Source organism: Solea solea, chromosome 12, assembly GCF_958295425.1.
Source record: "Solea solea chromosome 12, fSolSol10.1, whole genome shotgun sequence".
In the NCBI taxonomy this organism is placed as follows: domain Eukaryota; kingdom Metazoa; phylum Chordata; class Actinopteri; order Pleuronectiformes; family Soleidae; genus Solea; species Solea solea.
Genome location: NC_081145.1, coordinates 23,113,921 through 23,131,984, shown reverse-complemented (window position 1 = coordinate 23,131,984; position 18,064 = coordinate 23,113,921). Strand labels below are relative to the sequence as shown.

Below are 18,064 nucleotides of genomic sequence, written 5' to 3'. Positions count from 1 at the left end.
GTAGCTTGGATAACGTTGTGGTTACTGAGATAATAAACACACATAGCTTAGCCTGTAGCCAACTATCGCTAAAGATTATCGACAGAAAAAGCACTCGAAGACAGTTTTACGGTTTGTAAATACTGTAATATACGTATTGTTGGCACTGCTCCTTCCTTTAGGTGAAGTTTGGTGCTTTGTCCTGCTTTATATTGCCCGAAGTTTGTGTAACAATCCTCCGTGAAGTGATTGCCGCATACATGGAGAAATGTAGCAGGGATATTCCAATCAAATATGAAAGATATCCACTGAGCTTTTCACTGGCGGGGAGCTTGTGGAGCGTCTGGTATTGTTTATCACAACCCAGAACAAAGCAAACACTCGCTGAACCTTTTTTCAACATGTTCACAACCATTACGCTCAGCACCTAAAACGAGAGTAGTTCTTCTTCTTCTACGGTTGATAGTACGTCACCGGATGTGCCCAGACTAGGAGGCGCTGCTGTTTACAGGAGCGGTTTGATTCGCCAGTGACGTAATTAGTCAACGGAAGTGCCTTGCCGCTTTGTAGAGCTCAGGAAAACAATAAAACCCTGCGCCCTCAGCAGTGGCTGAACTGATTGTTATGGACTTTTAGGGCTTCATAGACGAGGTATTGACGCAGATACACGCCCAAACGCAGCATTAATTGGCACTTTCAGGCTATGAGCTTTAAAAGGGTCCACTTCAAAGAAATAAACCAGTAACAAAAGGAAAGCTAGTACAAAATAACCACAATTATAGAAACAAACTTAAATGTGCAAAACATCAGTGCAGTGACATGGTTTTGAGTTATGTCTGTGTTTGTGTGAGAGAGGGAATGTGGCTCTGCTTGCTTCTTTGACTGATGGATGGATTGCTTGAATGTGAACACTAAAAGCATTCACAGACGACCTCTCTGTTGTCGTCATAAAAAGTTGTGTCTTCACTGATGTAGTCACAAGATTTTCATTATAGATTGAGGCAGTTTAATCTGTACCTTCCATCTTAATAAGAAAATTGAAGACTTGAGGATCCTTGTCCAGGTCAGGTTCACATTTACTCGTCCTGTGTCTAAGGCCATTTCCTCTGACAATGCAGTGCATGACGCAGGATTTCTGTCCTTGTGAGAAGGTTCGGACTTTTGGTCGCTCTCCAAAAGGAAATAAAAGTATGTTAGTTGCGTAGTTGGTATTAATTTTGACATCAAAGTAGTTGGTACATAATTGCTATAGTTCACATAAATTAGTGTTTAGAGCTTTAATTAATGCAATCATTATTATTATTAGAGTCAATGAGAGCAGAGTCGGGTGTGACCCATGACTACTCGTGCCTTAATGTAGTTATAACTAGACATGGAACAATCAGAAATGTTGGTGTCATGATTGTTTTGACCCAGAAATATTTACAATATTAGTACTATGGTAAAAATCAGCTTTCTTAAAATGGCTTTTAAAAAAACACTATTTTTTATCTCAATGCCAGTGCAGGATAACATTTATATTGTCCCATCTCTTGTAGAAACTACTGAATACTCACAGGTCAGAGCAGCAGCATGTTGGCAGCCTAAGCCTTCATGGCCGGTGTGATCCCCATTACATCTCTCTCTCTAGTTTAAAATTTGCTGACTGATATTAATGACCTCTGATTCCCCTCTCTGTGTGTTTGGTTCATTTGCTGTGAATGCCGTGAGAGCCTGTGAAGCTCTCTGACTATGTCAGTTGGCAGAGCCGTAAAGGTTGAAGTGCAGAAATTTCACATGCTGTATTAGATGACAGACAACTTACAGCTGCTGGCAGAAATCCAGGTTTAATGTTGTACATCATTTTCAAAAATAGTCCTGCACTGCCATTTAACCACTGTCAGTTGATGTGATTTCCTTCTGTACGTGATATGTTTTCTTCAACTTGACAAGGAAATAAACACATTTATATTGTTTAACCCCTTTTATAGTATGAACTATTTCAAAGCCAAAGTTGCTGATCTGTTTTAACAATAAACTGTACCTAGTCAGGCAACTGTACCTAAATCTACTTTGTCAATAGTAAGGGGCCAGTTAATGAGACAAATAGTCCCTCCACATTACTGTGTCCACATTCCTTTCTTTCCACAACAACCTAATTTCTTTCTTCCTTCCTCTTCCTCTTCTTCTGTTTCCAGATCCGGTACATCTCGCAGACTCAGGGCCTGCCTGCTGAGCGTCTGCTCAACAAGGGGACCAAGACCTCTCGTTTCTTCACCAAAGAGTCAGACTCTCCCTACACCTCCTGGAGAATAAAAGTAACCGCACACAAATCAAACAATCAAATATAACATGCCTGCTACTCTATAAGCAAATGTGCTGTAGACCTGCTTAAGTGATTGTCACTTTTGCTGGTGGTGGTGATAATGGAGATGCAGACGCACTGTGGTAAGATTCGATTTGAACGGAGCAAAAGTAATTTATCTCACAGCTTTGCAGTAAGAAAGTATGAAGGGGTGTGATCACAATGGGAAATGGCTGCGTAAGCTTTTCCAAAGAGGACAAAGCCTGCACACCTTAAAGACAGCTCAGGGAAATGTGAAACTGTGTTTAGACTACATACCAGGGTCTCAAATAAATAATAAATGACTGTGAACCTAATATTTATCTGTACAAAAACCAGGATACAAACATTGTTTTGTTCCAACTGACTATTTATTTGATTTAATAATGCGACCCCATTTGCTTATTATTTAAACTCAATCCAGTGACTGTGTTCAGCACACGGAGATCCTGAGATGTGCTTTTATGTGTTTTTTTCTCCCCCGTACTCCCCCAAAATAGCTGGAATTGTTTTATCTTAACACTACCATTCTTCCCCCAGACGACAGAAGAGCACGAGAAAGAGACCAGACTTAAATCCAAAGAGGCCAGAAAATACATCTTCAGCTGTCTGGATGACATAGCACATGTGAGTATGATAGTGTCAATGTTGTTTTTGTACTGGACTTAATATACAGTAACACAAGCTCAACATTTTCTTTTTAGATACAGCTTTAGTGTTGGCTCGTGTAGTTATCATATGTAGTTTCTTATTCTCCCCACGTTCCTCACTGTTTCCATCCATCAGGTAAACTTGGTCTTGAGTCCTGATAACGGTGACATGCAAGCAGAGAAGTCAGACAGGAGGGAGTTTGTGTCTCTGCTGAAGAGCATGCTGCTGATCGATGCCGAGGACAGAACTGTTCCCTCCAGTGTCCTCAATCATCCCTTCCTCACTATGACTCACCTGCTCGACTATCCACATAGTAACCAGTAAGTGTCCGCTTCCACATTTTTGGTTGTGCTTATTTTCTTTAGTGACATATGAAAGGGATACAGTCATTATAGTTAAAGCTTGGGTATGTCATGAGAGGAAGCAGGAAAAAAAGAAACAAGCACACTTAATGATTGGCAGACATGCCTTTTTGTCACTTAATGACCTGCCTATCTGCTTTAGTGCTATATGCCTCAACTTTCTGTAAGCAAGCAGTATCCACTCAGAGATAATAGGTTGAAGTTAGAGATTAAGTCATACAATAAGGGAAGAAAACATACAGCGAGACTACAGAATAAGAATTTCACTCTGTATGTTAACATCATATTAACAAAAAGAAAAAAGAAATGTGTTAATCCAAGTCAAACTAGATTTTAAAAACATATGTAAACATGTGAGTCCAACTGAAATTATGCTTATAGTTGGATTACAACCATATACAATGTATACTTTTGGTCAGACTAGAGCTGGTAATAATACAAAAAGTCAGTACAGAGAAGAATAAGTCAACAGTGGGGAATGCTTATGCTTTTGAAGCTTAAAGAATTGGCTGTTTTAAAGTTCATGGATGGTAGTACTTTGGTGTGGAGCTTGACACGTTAACATCTAGGTGTTAAGTATAGGGAAGGCAGACACATTTCAGTCATTACATCTATTCCCTGCTAGTGCTTGTATAGTGGGATAATGGCAGTTTTCCAGTTAAATGGCATAGTAAAGCTACAATCTTAGCTCGATTTAACTGCAAATGTAAATGTACTGACTGTTTTTCTAGGCAGAGCTTTAGTAAGAGGGCTCAATTGAGGGGTTGGGATGCATTGCTGTTTTCTTTTCTCTTTTTACAGAGCATCACCTGCTATTTCAAGCTTTCACAGACCTTTTACAGACCATAGCTTAGAATAGATGGAGTATGAACATGTCAATGAAATGTCTTTCTCACTCACGGACCACTCTCTGTCCTACAGTGTGCAGTCCTCTTTCCGCATCATGGACATGTGCCACGGCGGCCCCACCAATGCAATTTTTGACGCTCTCAACCAGAACACCATTCATTTCTCAAGACCTCCTGTGGCCCCCACTGCCTCCACTGGCCTCCCTCTGGGCTACAGCAACATACCAGTCCACACTCAGGTCAGACACTGGAGTCGAGCCAGTTGTTTTACCCAAGGACCTTTACTTCAGTGTTGTAATACAACACAGCTTGTGTTATAAGCCACAGCCTTATTTTAACCTCAGCGATGCCAGTGAGCTTATAAAATGTCATCACACACGTCAGTGGTGTGACTATTTAAATTTATAGTTATTTCACTCTATATTATATGTTGGTGACACTCTGTTTTCTTTTTCAGAACAGAGAACTTAATGTATGTGTAGCCCTTGGTTACATAATGTGTCTGTAAACTTTTTCTATACAGACCAATGAGTAATGTTGCCCTCCTCTGGAGAGTAGGTGCTATAACACGCCATGTCTAAATAACAGTCTTGTTGTTTGTGCTGTGCTGTTTTGGTCCTAGGATTTTATAACCTGTCAACTGTTATTTCTTCTCCCTTTTCTCCCTGCTGACTCCCTGTCTTTCTCTATTTGTACTCTTTTCTAATACAGGCTATAACCCAGTCAGCCCCTTCAGTGTTGCATCCAGGGATTACTCTAACAACTGGCAATGGTCAGTTTGGATGCAGTGACTCGTTCCCACCTGCCCTTCTTCTTTGTCCTCCCACCATTCAAGGTCAGACTGCAAAATATTTCATCTATATAAAATGTTTAATGTTCCATGAACGGTCTTAATTGTAAATCAGTAGTGTTATAGTGTTCACTGAATCCATTCATGGCCTTTTCCAGCATTATAAATGTGTTTTATACATCTTTTTTAAAGGTAACCTTAATCAACCAGCGGGGTATACTGTTCCCATGGTAACTCAGGCCCCTCCCATACAACCCCTACCAGTGAGGCCTGCTGTGATAGCTCAGGTAAGACACAAGTCGTTCTGTTGGCACACAAATGCTAACAGTCACAATAAGTAAATAGAAATGTACAGAGATGCTGCAACTTAAAATAAGTGTGTATTAATGACAACATTGTATTATTTAAATTTAACAGCAATAGGGGGGGCTCAAAAAATGTTGATAATGTCAGTGCAAAAATTAGTTAGTAATATTAGTAACAGATCGTGTAATTGTAAGTAGCAATACATGCAATCACACAGATGAGATTTACTAAGCTGTAATATTTTGGTTGACGGTGGCCATGTTTGGAATCTAATTTTGCCATGTCAGAGTACAAATGTACATATTGTTCTCCACAAGCAGCATTTAAAGTTTGGTCAACCAACAAAAGTTCCATTTATTTCACAGTTTCTAACACTGTTAGGTTAAAGTATTCATTTCTGGCTGTGACCTGATCCACCATTTTCCTCCTCAGTCCCTGCAGCAGGCCTGGTCAAGCCGGGCCCAGCAGCTGCTTGTCCCGGCAGCCTGGCAGCAGATGACTCCAGTTGGTCCTCCTCCCTCTCACCCCCCTCCACCACCTCCATCCTCCTTAACCAATGACACCACAGCTGGCCCACAAAGAATCAGCGACTGGGGGTGCGTCACTAAACTATGAGTCATACTATCTAAGTCTGGGGAATTCTATATTTCAAGATTTCCATTGGTTAAAAATGTTGCATTCGGTGTGTGTAAATGCACTGAAGTAAGTGGGTTGTGGTTTTCCTTTAATCATAAATGTAAACATGATATCATAAATGTCAGATTAACAGGAATGGACACCAAAATCCAAAAACTCCCCAAATAAATTTAGACATTTCATTTCATGTATAAAAATAATCTTTACACATTTTAATCTTAACCCTGGAGAAGCCTTTTAATTTTAACAACCAGCCAAAAACCTCAAAAAGATCGGCCTCACACACCGACACACGCCCTGCTCTTAGGGATGACGGTGAAGAGAACTGAATGTTCCAATATGTGTTCATAGGTCACTAGAGTCTATGATGACCACACACTAGTATGCAGCACATCTACTGCATGTCGGGGCAAAGACACACAACAATCAGTCTGTCGGGAACATGTAGTGATAGTCCATCACATACAGACAGGGACGTGCAGCTTGTAGTTCATGTGTTATTGTGTCAGTTATGTCATGTGTGCTACAGGCCTTGAGTCCAAGCACAGTTAACTACATTATACAGACACGGGGTAATGATTAAACCGTTGGTCAGGTGGTCGTTGTGGTATGTCATGGTAAACAACTGATAAAAGTATAGAGTCAATGAGTAATGTAAAAGAAGTACTACCGTTAAAGTCTCAACAACTGTCAACCTAGTCAACAAATGTGGTTTCTTATCCATATGTAAGCTAAAATGACCTAAATTCTTGTTATGAATTGTTTCAATTCAATGTAAAGCTGTATTATGCTTCTCTCACACACCTTTGTACTGTTCTATGTATCTTTTAACAGGAATTTACATCACCACAGCAACCACTACAGTTCAGTCATTCAGCAGCCTCTCCTGACCAATCAGATGTCAGCCCTCTCTGCACACCAGCCAATCAACATTGGAATAGCTCATGTAGTGTGGCCCCAGCCGGCCAGTAAACGGAACAGACACAGTCACAACAGGTGAGTTGCTGCATCTTAGTTTAAACAGCTCTGTTATGCTACATAAAACTAATTCATAATCTCTTCTTTTATAGGAATGTGTCCCACTCGAGCAACATCCATGTAACAGGGTGTCGCACCCCCAAGATGGCTGCTGTTGTTGGACAGGCGGCGCAGCGAAGGGAGCAGCCTCAGAGGGAGGTGCCTCTGGTGGAAACCAGGCACGTGGAAGTTGAGGCGGAGGAGGAGGAGGACGCAGAAGAGGAAGTGAGCTGCTTCAGAGAGGCGGTCCCAAACGGTAACGGACAGCTGGACCTGTCCAGTCAACAGCAGCGTGATGTGGCGGTCCTGATGGGAGACACACCGAGTCCGGCTCACAGTGTAGTCAGCATTCGCAGTGAACTGACCGATGGAGAGGAAGAGGATGAAGACCCCCAGAGGTGCCGTCTGAGCGGGTGAGTCACACCAAACTGAACCAGCCTTTCTAAGTTAGATAGTCTCTGATGTAATATGTGAGACAGGATTGAATCCTTGTTTGGAAATATTACTGCCTCACTGGGCTCCCCTAAAGAATCAGAGACGCCGGGTCTTCAACTTGGGTCAGTACCAGTATTTGGCCCAGATTATCTGGTGTGAGGCATAACAGAGTCATTCTTAAACCTTGCAAACTGCCAACACAAATATCGGGACTGCCTCTATATTTATCAAACATGTTAAAATAATTAGGATTTATTATGTAGCTGAAACCCAGCAGACAATAAAGAGACTGAGAGACCAGAGCAGCTGACAGTGCTGCCAAGCAATAGTGAACTCTAGGTTAACATCAGATAGCATGTTACTGTTGACATAAATTACAAAACTGATGGGTAAATGTTCCCCTAAAGAAGAAACATCTCTTTGCTCATAGGCTCACATTTATCGTTTGTAAAGTACTTTTTTTTAGTACTTTCTGCAGACACTTCACATAAGTCAGAGAGAGAGGGGTGTAACCTGATTTCAGAATTGGCCTGTATTTTTTATATTCCTGCACTTGAAAGCCAGTTAAACCTGCATTATTCTGTCCATAGATGCAAAGAGGAGTGTGTGTGTGAGGCGTGCAGAAACACCAGCGTGTCTATGGAGAGAGTGTGTTCCCTCAGCAGCCCTGACAGCAGCCTCAGCACCAACTCTTTTGCCTCTAACTCACTTAACTCCAGCCCTTCTGTCTCTCCATGCAAGAGACCCAACAGGTATGTCCTGTTATATCTCGTGTCCTGGTGTCAAGATAACAAATGAAGACGAGTCAGCCTCATGTTTTCTTCCCTTCTGTTTTCAGCATGTCTGAGGATGATGGACATGAGAGTGGTTGTGACACAGTGGAAGGTTCCCCCACATCTGACACATCGACCTCCCCGCATGGCAACAGCCACTACCGTTACCTTGACAACAGCAACCACGACAACCACCCACCTTTGGCTTCCATGGTTGCATCACTGCCTTCCCCTGCAGTGCAGGGCAGGAGTCCCCGTGGCGTCAGGACAATGGTGGTTCCACCAATGAGGGTGCAGAACAACAACAGACGGGGGACCCAGGACCGTGTCCAGAGAACAGGTCTGAATGACCCCTCATGCTGATACGTGTGCACTGATTAACCTTTTTGTTGAAATGTAAAGGGATGGTTCAGGACCTTTTTAAGTATGCTTATATGTGGTATTAGGACAAACTCTTTGTCCACCCCTGAACTGAGAACCAGCTTGGGACATAAAGGCTCACTTTCAAAGCATCGCTGCCAGCAGGGACACAAGGAAAAATGGATTTAAACTGCTTAACACAAGGTTCACCATCATTTAATCTACTACCTTAAGTCTACGATAACTAAAGAATATGTTTGCAGCTTTATTTTTCAGTTAGTCTATTTAGAAAAGTTTTAGCTCATGGGGATATGGGAGTTTTTAATCTACTGCTGCCTCATTTAGTATGTTTATGGTTTACGTCACCTTGATAAATCCAAATGAAGGATTTCAAACATTGATTGCCTGGAAGTAGCATTGGATTATTGTGTGTTGAAAAACCACTGATTTTCTCTATGGACTTTGGTGTCTGGAGTAATTTTAATCCTTGAGAAATATTATACTAAAGCAGGTGTAGATTTTATCACAGGTTTGTTATGTTGCTAAAACTGTTTTTCCCCTTGTGTCTCTGTTGATGGTCATATTTTCTCAGAATTTTAAAGACAATGGTTCTTGGTCCAGGGTGTGACTATGTGACCTCTTAATAATCATACTTCAAAAGACCTGAACCATCATATTTTTTTTTACAACAAGCAAGAAGCTTTTATGCAAATCACTTTCTATACTAACACCCACAAAGTTGCCATAAATGTACCACCGCTGCCCTTTGTCCTGTGCTCTGTCACCTGTGCTTTGGTGGTGTTTGCTTTGCAGGTCATAGGGAAGCAGTAGGGCCAAACTACCCCCTAGTGGGTCATAGAGCCTTTAACAGGTGATAAAGAGACAACAGTAGAGAACTGGCCGCTGCAGTCTAATACCTGAGATGCATCCACATCAGGCAATGCTACCATTTCCTGTCATTTTTCACTAATGGCTTTCCCTCTATCAGAGAAGCAGCTTTCTTCAAGGATGAAAGAAAAACATGTTTGGACATGAAAGCTGCTGTTCTTGTCCCACACCTGTTTCCCATGTAGTGTGACATTTATAAATTATGCATTTAAAAATGTCTAGATTGTCAAAACCCCAGTGAATCAGATTTCCTTGAGAGGAATGTAGTTATGGAAGTTCTCCATATCTCTAGTAGTCATGCTGGCCGAAGTTTGTATTTCTTGTTAATCTCTTAACCCCCGACCCTTCAGAATAATCGGGTTAGGGTTAATGTTTGTATCAGGGATCCAGAACTTGCAGCCCAGTAGACCGAAACAGGTCTGTTGGCTTCTAGCAGTGGGAGGAAAGTTGGATGCATTTCATTTAGTATTAGGTCAGAGGCTGTGTGTTTTCTACTGGTTCTTGACATGCAGGAGAAGTTGCTTTTGGGTGCTGATCTGATAGTTACACTTTCTCTAACCAGAAGTTAATTTTAATTGATGCTGGAGTTAATATAAAACAGATGCAGATCAAAGTCCAAGGATCAGCTTTGCTCCTCACGTGTCAGTCCTGTGTTTGCCAACAACCTTTTCTTTCTCTTTCTTTATCTCTATGGATGTTACTGTCTGTCCTGTGCTTTACTCGTTTTAATGTGAACGCAACGTTTACTCCTTAGATGGCAGCAGAAATTACAGTCACACTGTGGCCATAAAATGTTAGGTTTTTCCTTCCTCTACAGCACTTGGTGAGACATTTCTGTCGTCACAGACAGTAAAAGTAAAGTAAAAAGAGTTGTCACTCCTAGAAAACCTCTTGAGTTAAACTAATATATACTTAAAGATTTAAAGTAAAAATACAACTTAATGTCAGATGGAATATAAACAGGTTTTTGAAAATTAGGTTTTAAAAGTTAAAATCGATAGCATAAAATTCGGGTAGGAACTTCAAAAGAGGTCAAGTGATTAATCTGAGTAAAGGTATATTTAGGTTATTAACATAACCCCGGTTCTCTGAGTAATATGAGTGTGCCAAGGAGCTTATGTTTTTGGACGCATTTGACTGTGAGAAGTGTGACCCAAAAAGTCAAGGACATTTTCTGGTGATGACCAAAGGAAAAAAGAATTAGAGTTTGGTGATAATCCGGTTTAGGATTAAACAATCCCAGTGCTTTTTTAGTTAAGGAAATGTAGTAAAGTAAGAGTGATGCATGTGACCCAATGCATGTTTTTCTGTGGTTTGAAACTCTGCACTTGTTGCTCTGCGTCACCCACTTCAACCTTTCAGATCTGTCATCTGTGGAGTTAGTACATATCATCTTTCGCCCAACTCACTTCCATCTTGTCCCTGTCCCAGCCTCAGAGTCCTGGTCCCGGTCCAAAGGGCGCTGCAGTCTCATAGGACAACAGAGCAGTCCTTCTTCTGCCCCCCTCCTCCCATCCGCTCCCCTCCTGTCCCGGCAGCTAAAGTCATCAGTGCAGCACCAGCCCCCTCTGGCCTTTGGACAGGTCAGTTTGTGTCATTTGACTTTTCTCTGTTAAACATTCTGCATGGGGTTCAACCGTTTGAATCATGTGGGTTTTTGTGTGACACAGGCTTAAAAGTTATAACAGAAAAATCACACTAAACCTAAACCTCAAGCAAAATGCAACCCTCCTTCTGTCCGAAGCTGATATAATCTGCCTTTTAGCCCTACATGTGTGTATACAGCAAACATGAAGTACATTTTTGCATTGCATTATTCACAAGAATCTGGCTGAAGGGTTATCTTTCTGTTTTTGCCCAAGTATGGCAAGTAAACACTAGCTGTGAGTATCTGCCCTGTTGGGCAAGGAGAGGACAAAGAGGAGACTGGGCTGTTTTATTGCCAGTCTTAGTGGCCTTCACAACACAGTGTCATACTTTGTTAAAAAACCTCTTTTCCAGGGGAGACCTGGGAAATATGGGCAGCGTCACACAAAAATACAAATAACAAAGTAAAAACAATGACAAATGAATAAACAAGCTATTATAGAAATTACTAAGTGGAATTATTAAAAACAAGCACATGTGATGGAATCGGACTCAAATACTCTTAATTTGGACCATACAGTATAATTGTTCCTCAATCACTATTGGACGACATCTATAAAATACTGGGAAAATGTATGCATTTTTAAAATAAAACATTTTTGTGACAAAAAGGCCCTATGGTGCTGATTTTTATAGACTTATCCTTCCCCTCTCGTTCTCAGGTGCAGCCGTACGGTTCAAACCACAGCAACAAAGAGTGGAACGGCAACTATGGGCCGCTGCGACCGCACGCCTTCATTCCCCCAACTGTCCACACACACACCTTCACACACCTGCAGCACAGCAGCCCCACACACACTTCAGCTGGCCCGCACGCACACACCCAGGGCCTGCCCACACACACCCTGCTGTCCTACCCTCCCGGTGGCCCCCTCACATCCGCCCACCACCCCCACACCATCCTGTCCTCTCGCCCTCCTCCTCCGCCTCCCCCTCTCCTCCAGCACAGCTACGGTCTCTCCCACCCTCAGGGAGGCACTATTGTTCACCAGGTGACCCTGGGCATCAGCACGCACCCCCACCACCCGGTGCATCCCGCTCCCCACCCACACAGGCTCCTCCCCTCACCGACCATCCACCAGCACGGCTACGCCCACCTCCCGCACCAGTTCAAGCCTCCCTTCCCCCCTGCTCACCCCTACATGGCCTCCCCCGCTGCCTTCACCGGCTTTCCTCTGAGCCCCACCAAGCTCAGCCACCACCCACAGTTCTCCTACATCTGAGGTCCAGGATGGCGCCGCAGCAGTTCCCTCTGGGGAGAAGGGGCAATGGAAAATGGAGCGGGGCTGCGACCTGGGCAGGTAGAGCTAGTAGCAGAGCACAAAATGGACTCTTCTGATGATGACGAGCACAGACATAATGTCTATAACACGAGGAGGAACGGAGAGAAAACGCAAGAGTCACAATGCTGAAGATAAAAAAAAAATGTAATGGCAAATTCACAGTGTCTGAAAATGAGAAGGTTCACATCAAACTGATCTGAAAGACTTCCTGCGCAATCCCGTCATGCAGCAGAGGGATGGATTATAACCCACAAAGCTTTATAAGACGACGTTACAAGAATTAATTCACAGACAACGACGATGATGACGAGGAAGTGTTTCGTTAAGAATGTCCTTTGCACATTACCTCCTATCATGTGACGTTCAAATCTTGTGCAGAGAAAATGATCTAATTCGAGGCTGGAGAATGATTTTCTTGTTGTTGTTGCTGTCGGATAAGTCGGCCTCCCCTTCCCTTTATCTCCTTTGCCTTGTAGCCGCCGTTCAGATCTGTCTGTTAAAGCCATCCCGGTCCGTATTACACAGGATCCAACGCTCCTGTCTCTGTTTCCGGGCAGTTGTTTGTTTGTTTTTCTCGCTGCTGCCGCAATCCTAGTGCCTTAAATACGATGACGTTACTTCAGGAGCTTATAGATTGTAAATTTAAATGGGTTGGCAGCACTTAACCTACAGACTCTGATCACGATGGGCTTATTTGATTAATATAAGGATTATTAAGTGTGTTTTATGTTTTAATATTTGGCTAATGTCGGACTTTAGTTTGCTTCCTGACTCAGAGCATAGTTTCTTCTTTAACTAGAGGCTGCACATATAGGGCTTTGACTGAATGAGCTTTTGTATGTAAATATAGAATGATTTGATATTTTGATAATCGATTTCTATTTACTATAGTACTTAATTCATAACAGTATTGTCACTGTTTACTGTAACTGCAATACAATCTAGATAGCCTCTGGGTTGCTGTGTTTTTGTTGTTTTTGGGGTTTTTTGCATTTAATTTAGACTCGCTGTCGATGCAGTTTAGATTTTTTGGGAGTGGCATAGACAAAGATAAATGAGATTGTTTTAACGTTTTTACTTTTTAACGGCTTGTCAGTGTTTTGAAATAACCTTTTCAGCTAACAGTATCGTTGCTGGGCTCATGAGTGTTAGAGGTGTATTGGTTTAATTGTTTTTAAATATTTGTGTGAGATGAACTTTGTGTCCATGTATTGAAGCCTGTTGTCAGTTTTGATACATTCCTTCAGGGTGGATGTATAGCCTTGATATATATATATATATATATATTATTATTATTTGTTTTTGGTTGTGTGTTTTTGATTTCCAGTGTGTAGTCGAGTCGCGTATTTACCTGTCAGCATATCAACTGGTATTTTACTACAATCAGCACCAAAGACTGTTCGTTAATCATTTCTGAAGCATGGTCGATACTATTTCTCCTTTTCACCTCCAGCATACTGTTGCAGTTTATCAACATTGGAATATATTGTGAGAGCTCTATTTTAAAAAGAAAACAACAAAAACACAATGAGGTTGAGGTTTTATTTTTCTGAGCTATGTTTGGCAAATTGTATTTGGAATGTATAGATAATATAAGCTGCTATATATTGATTATCTGCCACTTCGTAGCTGTGAATTTATAGAGGACTAATCTCATTCTAGCCTGCGTTCTCTCTCTCTTGTATTGTAGTTTTGGAGACTAGATACAATAGAAGTGGGTTTTGTTTTGATTACAGAGTATATTGAATGCTACTCCTATTATGCTAGTGCCTCTGTATTTTTGGCTTTGTTGTTTTGAAGTGATTGTAAACTGCTGTAATGGAAGTTATGAGGTTTGGTTTTTTTTTGTTTTTTTTCTTAATTTTGTTGCTTTTGAAAGTGTGTGTGCGTGTGTGTTTTTTGTTTGTGTGTGTATTTAGCATCAGTATTTCAAATGTAGGCTGGGTTCACTCTCTGATTTGGTCACGAGTGTGTCGTTGACGTATCGTTTTTTTCTCTCTTTTTATTTCCGTTACTGGACTGTATTTGCTACTCACTGGACTGTATTTGCTACTCGCTGTACTGTACAACTCGTGCCTTTCTTCAAAGCAGTCGCTGACGGGCGACGTCTCGCAGTCGGAGCAGTATCGATTTTATTCCTTCTGAGGGGATCAGCTCCTAATTTACAATTCACAAATCCCCCCCAAGTCTAAATAAGATACGGCCTGAAAACAATCTTTTTTGTTTTGTTTTCTTAAACGTCAGGGAATGCTTTACCGTGCAGTACTCAGAAACATGGGGCCTGATTATACGCAAATGCAGAGCTTTATTCTCACACCGTGAATGTATTTGTGAACCTCTTGACCCGTGTTTTTTGGTATATTTGATGCATTTCTCATGGCTACGCAGCATTTACGTTCAGTCATGTGATTGAGGTGTCGATGGTTCCTGTATGCAGCTTTTACCACGTGTTTCTTGTCAGGGCTTCTTTAAAAAAAAAAGTGCTTTATCTCTCAATCGTACTGTGTGTAGATCCAAAGCTGCCCCGTCCTCATCGTACTGTTGTTGTTGTTTTGCTATGTTGCTTAAGTAATGGGTTTTATTTTGTGTATCCGTCTAAATATTCTACTGTGTCGATCCTCAAACCAGAGGATGCACACTGTTAAGCTTGGAGTGCAGTCTGCAGTTATAATCACAACTGTGTGTGTGTGTGTGTGTGTGCGCGCCCGCGTGTGTTTGTGTGTGTTATGGCACAGTAATTCATAATTTTAATATGTTTTATTCTTTAACGCTGTTGTTGTGCAGCCTCTCTCATCATATCAATGTTCTTTTTCTTAGCTCGGCGCCTGCGATGAGATGAACATATGCACCACCTCAGTGATGCACCGGCACCATAAATCCCCCGCCATTTTGGGGGTTGATCGCTTTAGAACAGAAAAATCCCAGCTGCCTTTAGTTTGACCCCTGACGGTTTCAGTGTTTTAAATTCACTGGAGGGTCACACAGTACCAGGCAACATCCACATGACTTTGTTTTCCTTTTAAAAATGCACCACAATTGTTTTTTACGATGCAGTTATTTTCCATTTGATTTAGAGATTTAGGGGCAGAATTTCAGTCTGGATTGACAGAAATTATGGTTTATAGTTTACTTCCTGATTGCTTCTTATTAACCAAACGGCACGTTACAATGATGGTCCTGCAAATGATGGTCCTGCAAACTTAAGTCTGCCCCACACCAGAGGATTTTCAAATCTGACTAGAGGATCCAGTCAAGATGCAGGACCACACACTTGGCGTTTAATCAAACGATTTCAGTGAGGAGATTTCCAGGGATTTGGGATCTCACCGAAACTGTCTCTGTTCGATTGCGAGATGTCTTGCAGGACACTGGGCTAGGAAGACGATCTTCATATTGATACATACTTAAGATTTGAAATCGGGAATTACTCTGATGCGTCCGATGACGCGTCTGTTAATCCCTCACACTGCAGGATAATTTGGCCAGGTAATCTGTTCAAAACGGCATGAAATCGGAAGCACCCATGATTGTCGGAAAGGGCCAGATCGGGACCGAAATCTGGCCAATTATCCTCTAGTGTGGGACAGGTTTTTAGAAAAGACAGATTCTACAGACTGATCCGTCATTTGTGGTCCTTTCTGAAACAGCAGAGGAGAAAATCTGTTTATCAGCATAAACACTTCACCCAAAATTCAGTTTTCCTAACAAAAACCTAGTTGTGTGGATGTAGCATACTCCAATAAAAACTGAACAAGCACACGTAGCCCAGCAGCCTTAAGTGACAAAGCAGACCTTTGACTTATACTAAAACAACACCGTGAAGTCCAGCCGTCAGTGATTCCAGTGCCTTTGTCAGGCGTTAAAAAAAACAGTGCATCTGAACAAATCGCAATAATGAAGAATTAGGTCCTTTCTATTTTTTATCAGTGTTTAAATAATACAAGTGTTTTTGGGGTTTCTTGTCCTGGGTCTGCTTTTAACGGGTCTCCCACATGTCATAACTAACTCCCCTAACACGGCTCATCTCATTTGGGTTCAGGGCTGAAAAACAAAGAGGGTAAAGTCGACTAAGACACGTTTTTAGGTAGATTTTTTGTACCACAGCTTTGTAATTTGTTTTGACATTTATAGTATTTAGACACAAGTATGTAGACATGATTGCTAATTTGAAACAGTTACTGTTCTGAATATGTGTAGATTTGTGTGGCTTTATGATTTGATTTTCTTTAGATTTTTTCCACTTTTATTTTTTTCTTAATTTGCTACACTAGTTTGACATGTAGCACCTGCACTGTGCAATATAAAACAATATGAGGACTGGGGAAAACATGATGATTTGGATGTAATAGTGTGTCTTACCAGTTTGCGGTCGTTTTTTCTTTTTTTTCCCCCTCTGGTTCTCAGTGAGTTCAATGTGACCAAGCCTTATGTACTTTGTCACAAAAAGCGGGTCCTTCTTGGTGACTCTTATTGGTGAGTGTCAAATCATGAATTGATGGTGTACTATGTCAAGATTCACTTTGAATTAAAAAAAAAAAAAAATCTTTTGCTTCAGTCTTTGTTGTGTTTGTTGAGTCGACCGGCAGCCATTTCATTCTTCATCTCAATGTGTGGGGAATTAGGTCGTATGACAAATTCAGCGGAGCGGGCCTGTGGAGCCTGGCGTGAGTATGCAGGAGGGAGCTCTAGAATTAAATACTGACTGAGATTACAGATTATTGTGAGGAATCCAGTTATTTATTTATACACTGTATATAAAAAATGTATGTAGTCTTCCTGTTTCAAAATAAACTCATAAGTGCCAACATTTGCAATTTGACACCATGCAAATGAACATTTACAGATATATGAACTACAACCAGGCACCTATTGACAGTATTAGCTGTCAATCCAATATTGTCCACTCATGTGTGTTGTGTTTTATTAGGTGTTTTCCACTAAATAGGAACATAATTTACTAAAGCGTGTTTTAACCATGCCCTTTTGCCCTCTGTCATCTGGGATTGTCAACAGCGCCCCCTTGCTTCCAATCAGGTCAAACACTCCCACAAAACTCAGGACACATGTGATACATTTCCATGTTGTTTTATTGAAATCTTGTGAAACTGTGAACACGGTAAGACGAGTATTAGTATTAAACACTGGCAGCAAACGTGAAGCTAACTGGCTAACCGTCCCCGATTAGCATTAGCGGTTAGCGTCCGCGATTAGCACTAGCGCCCTCTATACTACACACAGACATTACTGGCAACCTATCATTACACATAAACACTACAGAATGAATTAATGAACAAGTGATGTGCTGTTGATGAGACCAAAAGCTCCTCAGGAAACGGTTTTACTAACGCTATAAATCAAGCTAATTTCCCCACAGACTCCCATTCACACCGTTCTCTTTGCAACCTGTGGAGTCGGCCCTTAAATATGGTTGTTAAATATGTAGTTAGTTCAGGTTGGCCTCTTCCACCAAACTTATGTTTAACATATGTATAACTATTTGTTGAAAGTCCTAGATGTAAACATTTGACCAGCAGGTTGCAGCAGAGCTGAAGACATAGAGCGCAACATGATTTATTCAAGTTTCTATTGTGAGTGTGAGTGGTTTGGAGTTTGTTTCATTGGACATGTTTTGTTTTAGGTGGATTTTAATTTACTGTAATGTTTCAACAGTCTTCAAGCACTTTTGTGGACGTTTCAGTGTCCTTGGGCACCTTAAAAGTAAACATACAAGTCTAAATTGTTCACAGTTATAATGAAGTTATGTGA

The 18,064-nt window shown here is 41.4% G+C and overlaps 1 protein-coding gene across 1 annotated transcript in view; it reads left to right on the top strand.

Moving 5' to 3' along the window:
• Nucleotides 1-16,852, top strand: part of LOC131469598 (homeodomain-interacting protein kinase 3-like) — a 34,314-nt gene extending 17,462 nt beyond the window's left edge. Inside the window, exons 6-18 of the mRNA XM_058644728.1 lie at nucleotides 2,157-2,276; nucleotides 2,843-2,929; nucleotides 3,089-3,273; nucleotides 4,237-4,402; nucleotides 4,875-4,998; nucleotides 5,146-5,240; nucleotides 5,692-5,855; nucleotides 6,730-6,891; nucleotides 6,966-7,325; nucleotides 7,938-8,099; nucleotides 8,186-8,460; nucleotides 10,800-10,951; nucleotides 11,678-16,852. Coding sequence (XP_058500711.1) covers nucleotides 2,157-2,276; nucleotides 2,843-2,929; nucleotides 3,089-3,273; nucleotides 4,237-4,402; nucleotides 4,875-4,998; nucleotides 5,146-5,240; nucleotides 5,692-5,855; nucleotides 6,730-6,891; nucleotides 6,966-7,325; nucleotides 7,938-8,099; nucleotides 8,186-8,460; nucleotides 10,800-10,951; nucleotides 11,678-12,238 — 2,613 coding nt within the window. The 3' untranslated portion in view covers nucleotides 12,239-16,852. The remainder of the gene's footprint in view (nucleotides 1-2,156; nucleotides 2,277-2,842; nucleotides 2,930-3,088; nucleotides 3,274-4,236; nucleotides 4,403-4,874; nucleotides 4,999-5,145; nucleotides 5,241-5,691; nucleotides 5,856-6,729; nucleotides 6,892-6,965; nucleotides 7,326-7,937; nucleotides 8,100-8,185; nucleotides 8,461-10,799; nucleotides 10,952-11,677) is intronic.
• Nucleotides 16,853-18,064: the final 1,212 nt, after the last annotated feature.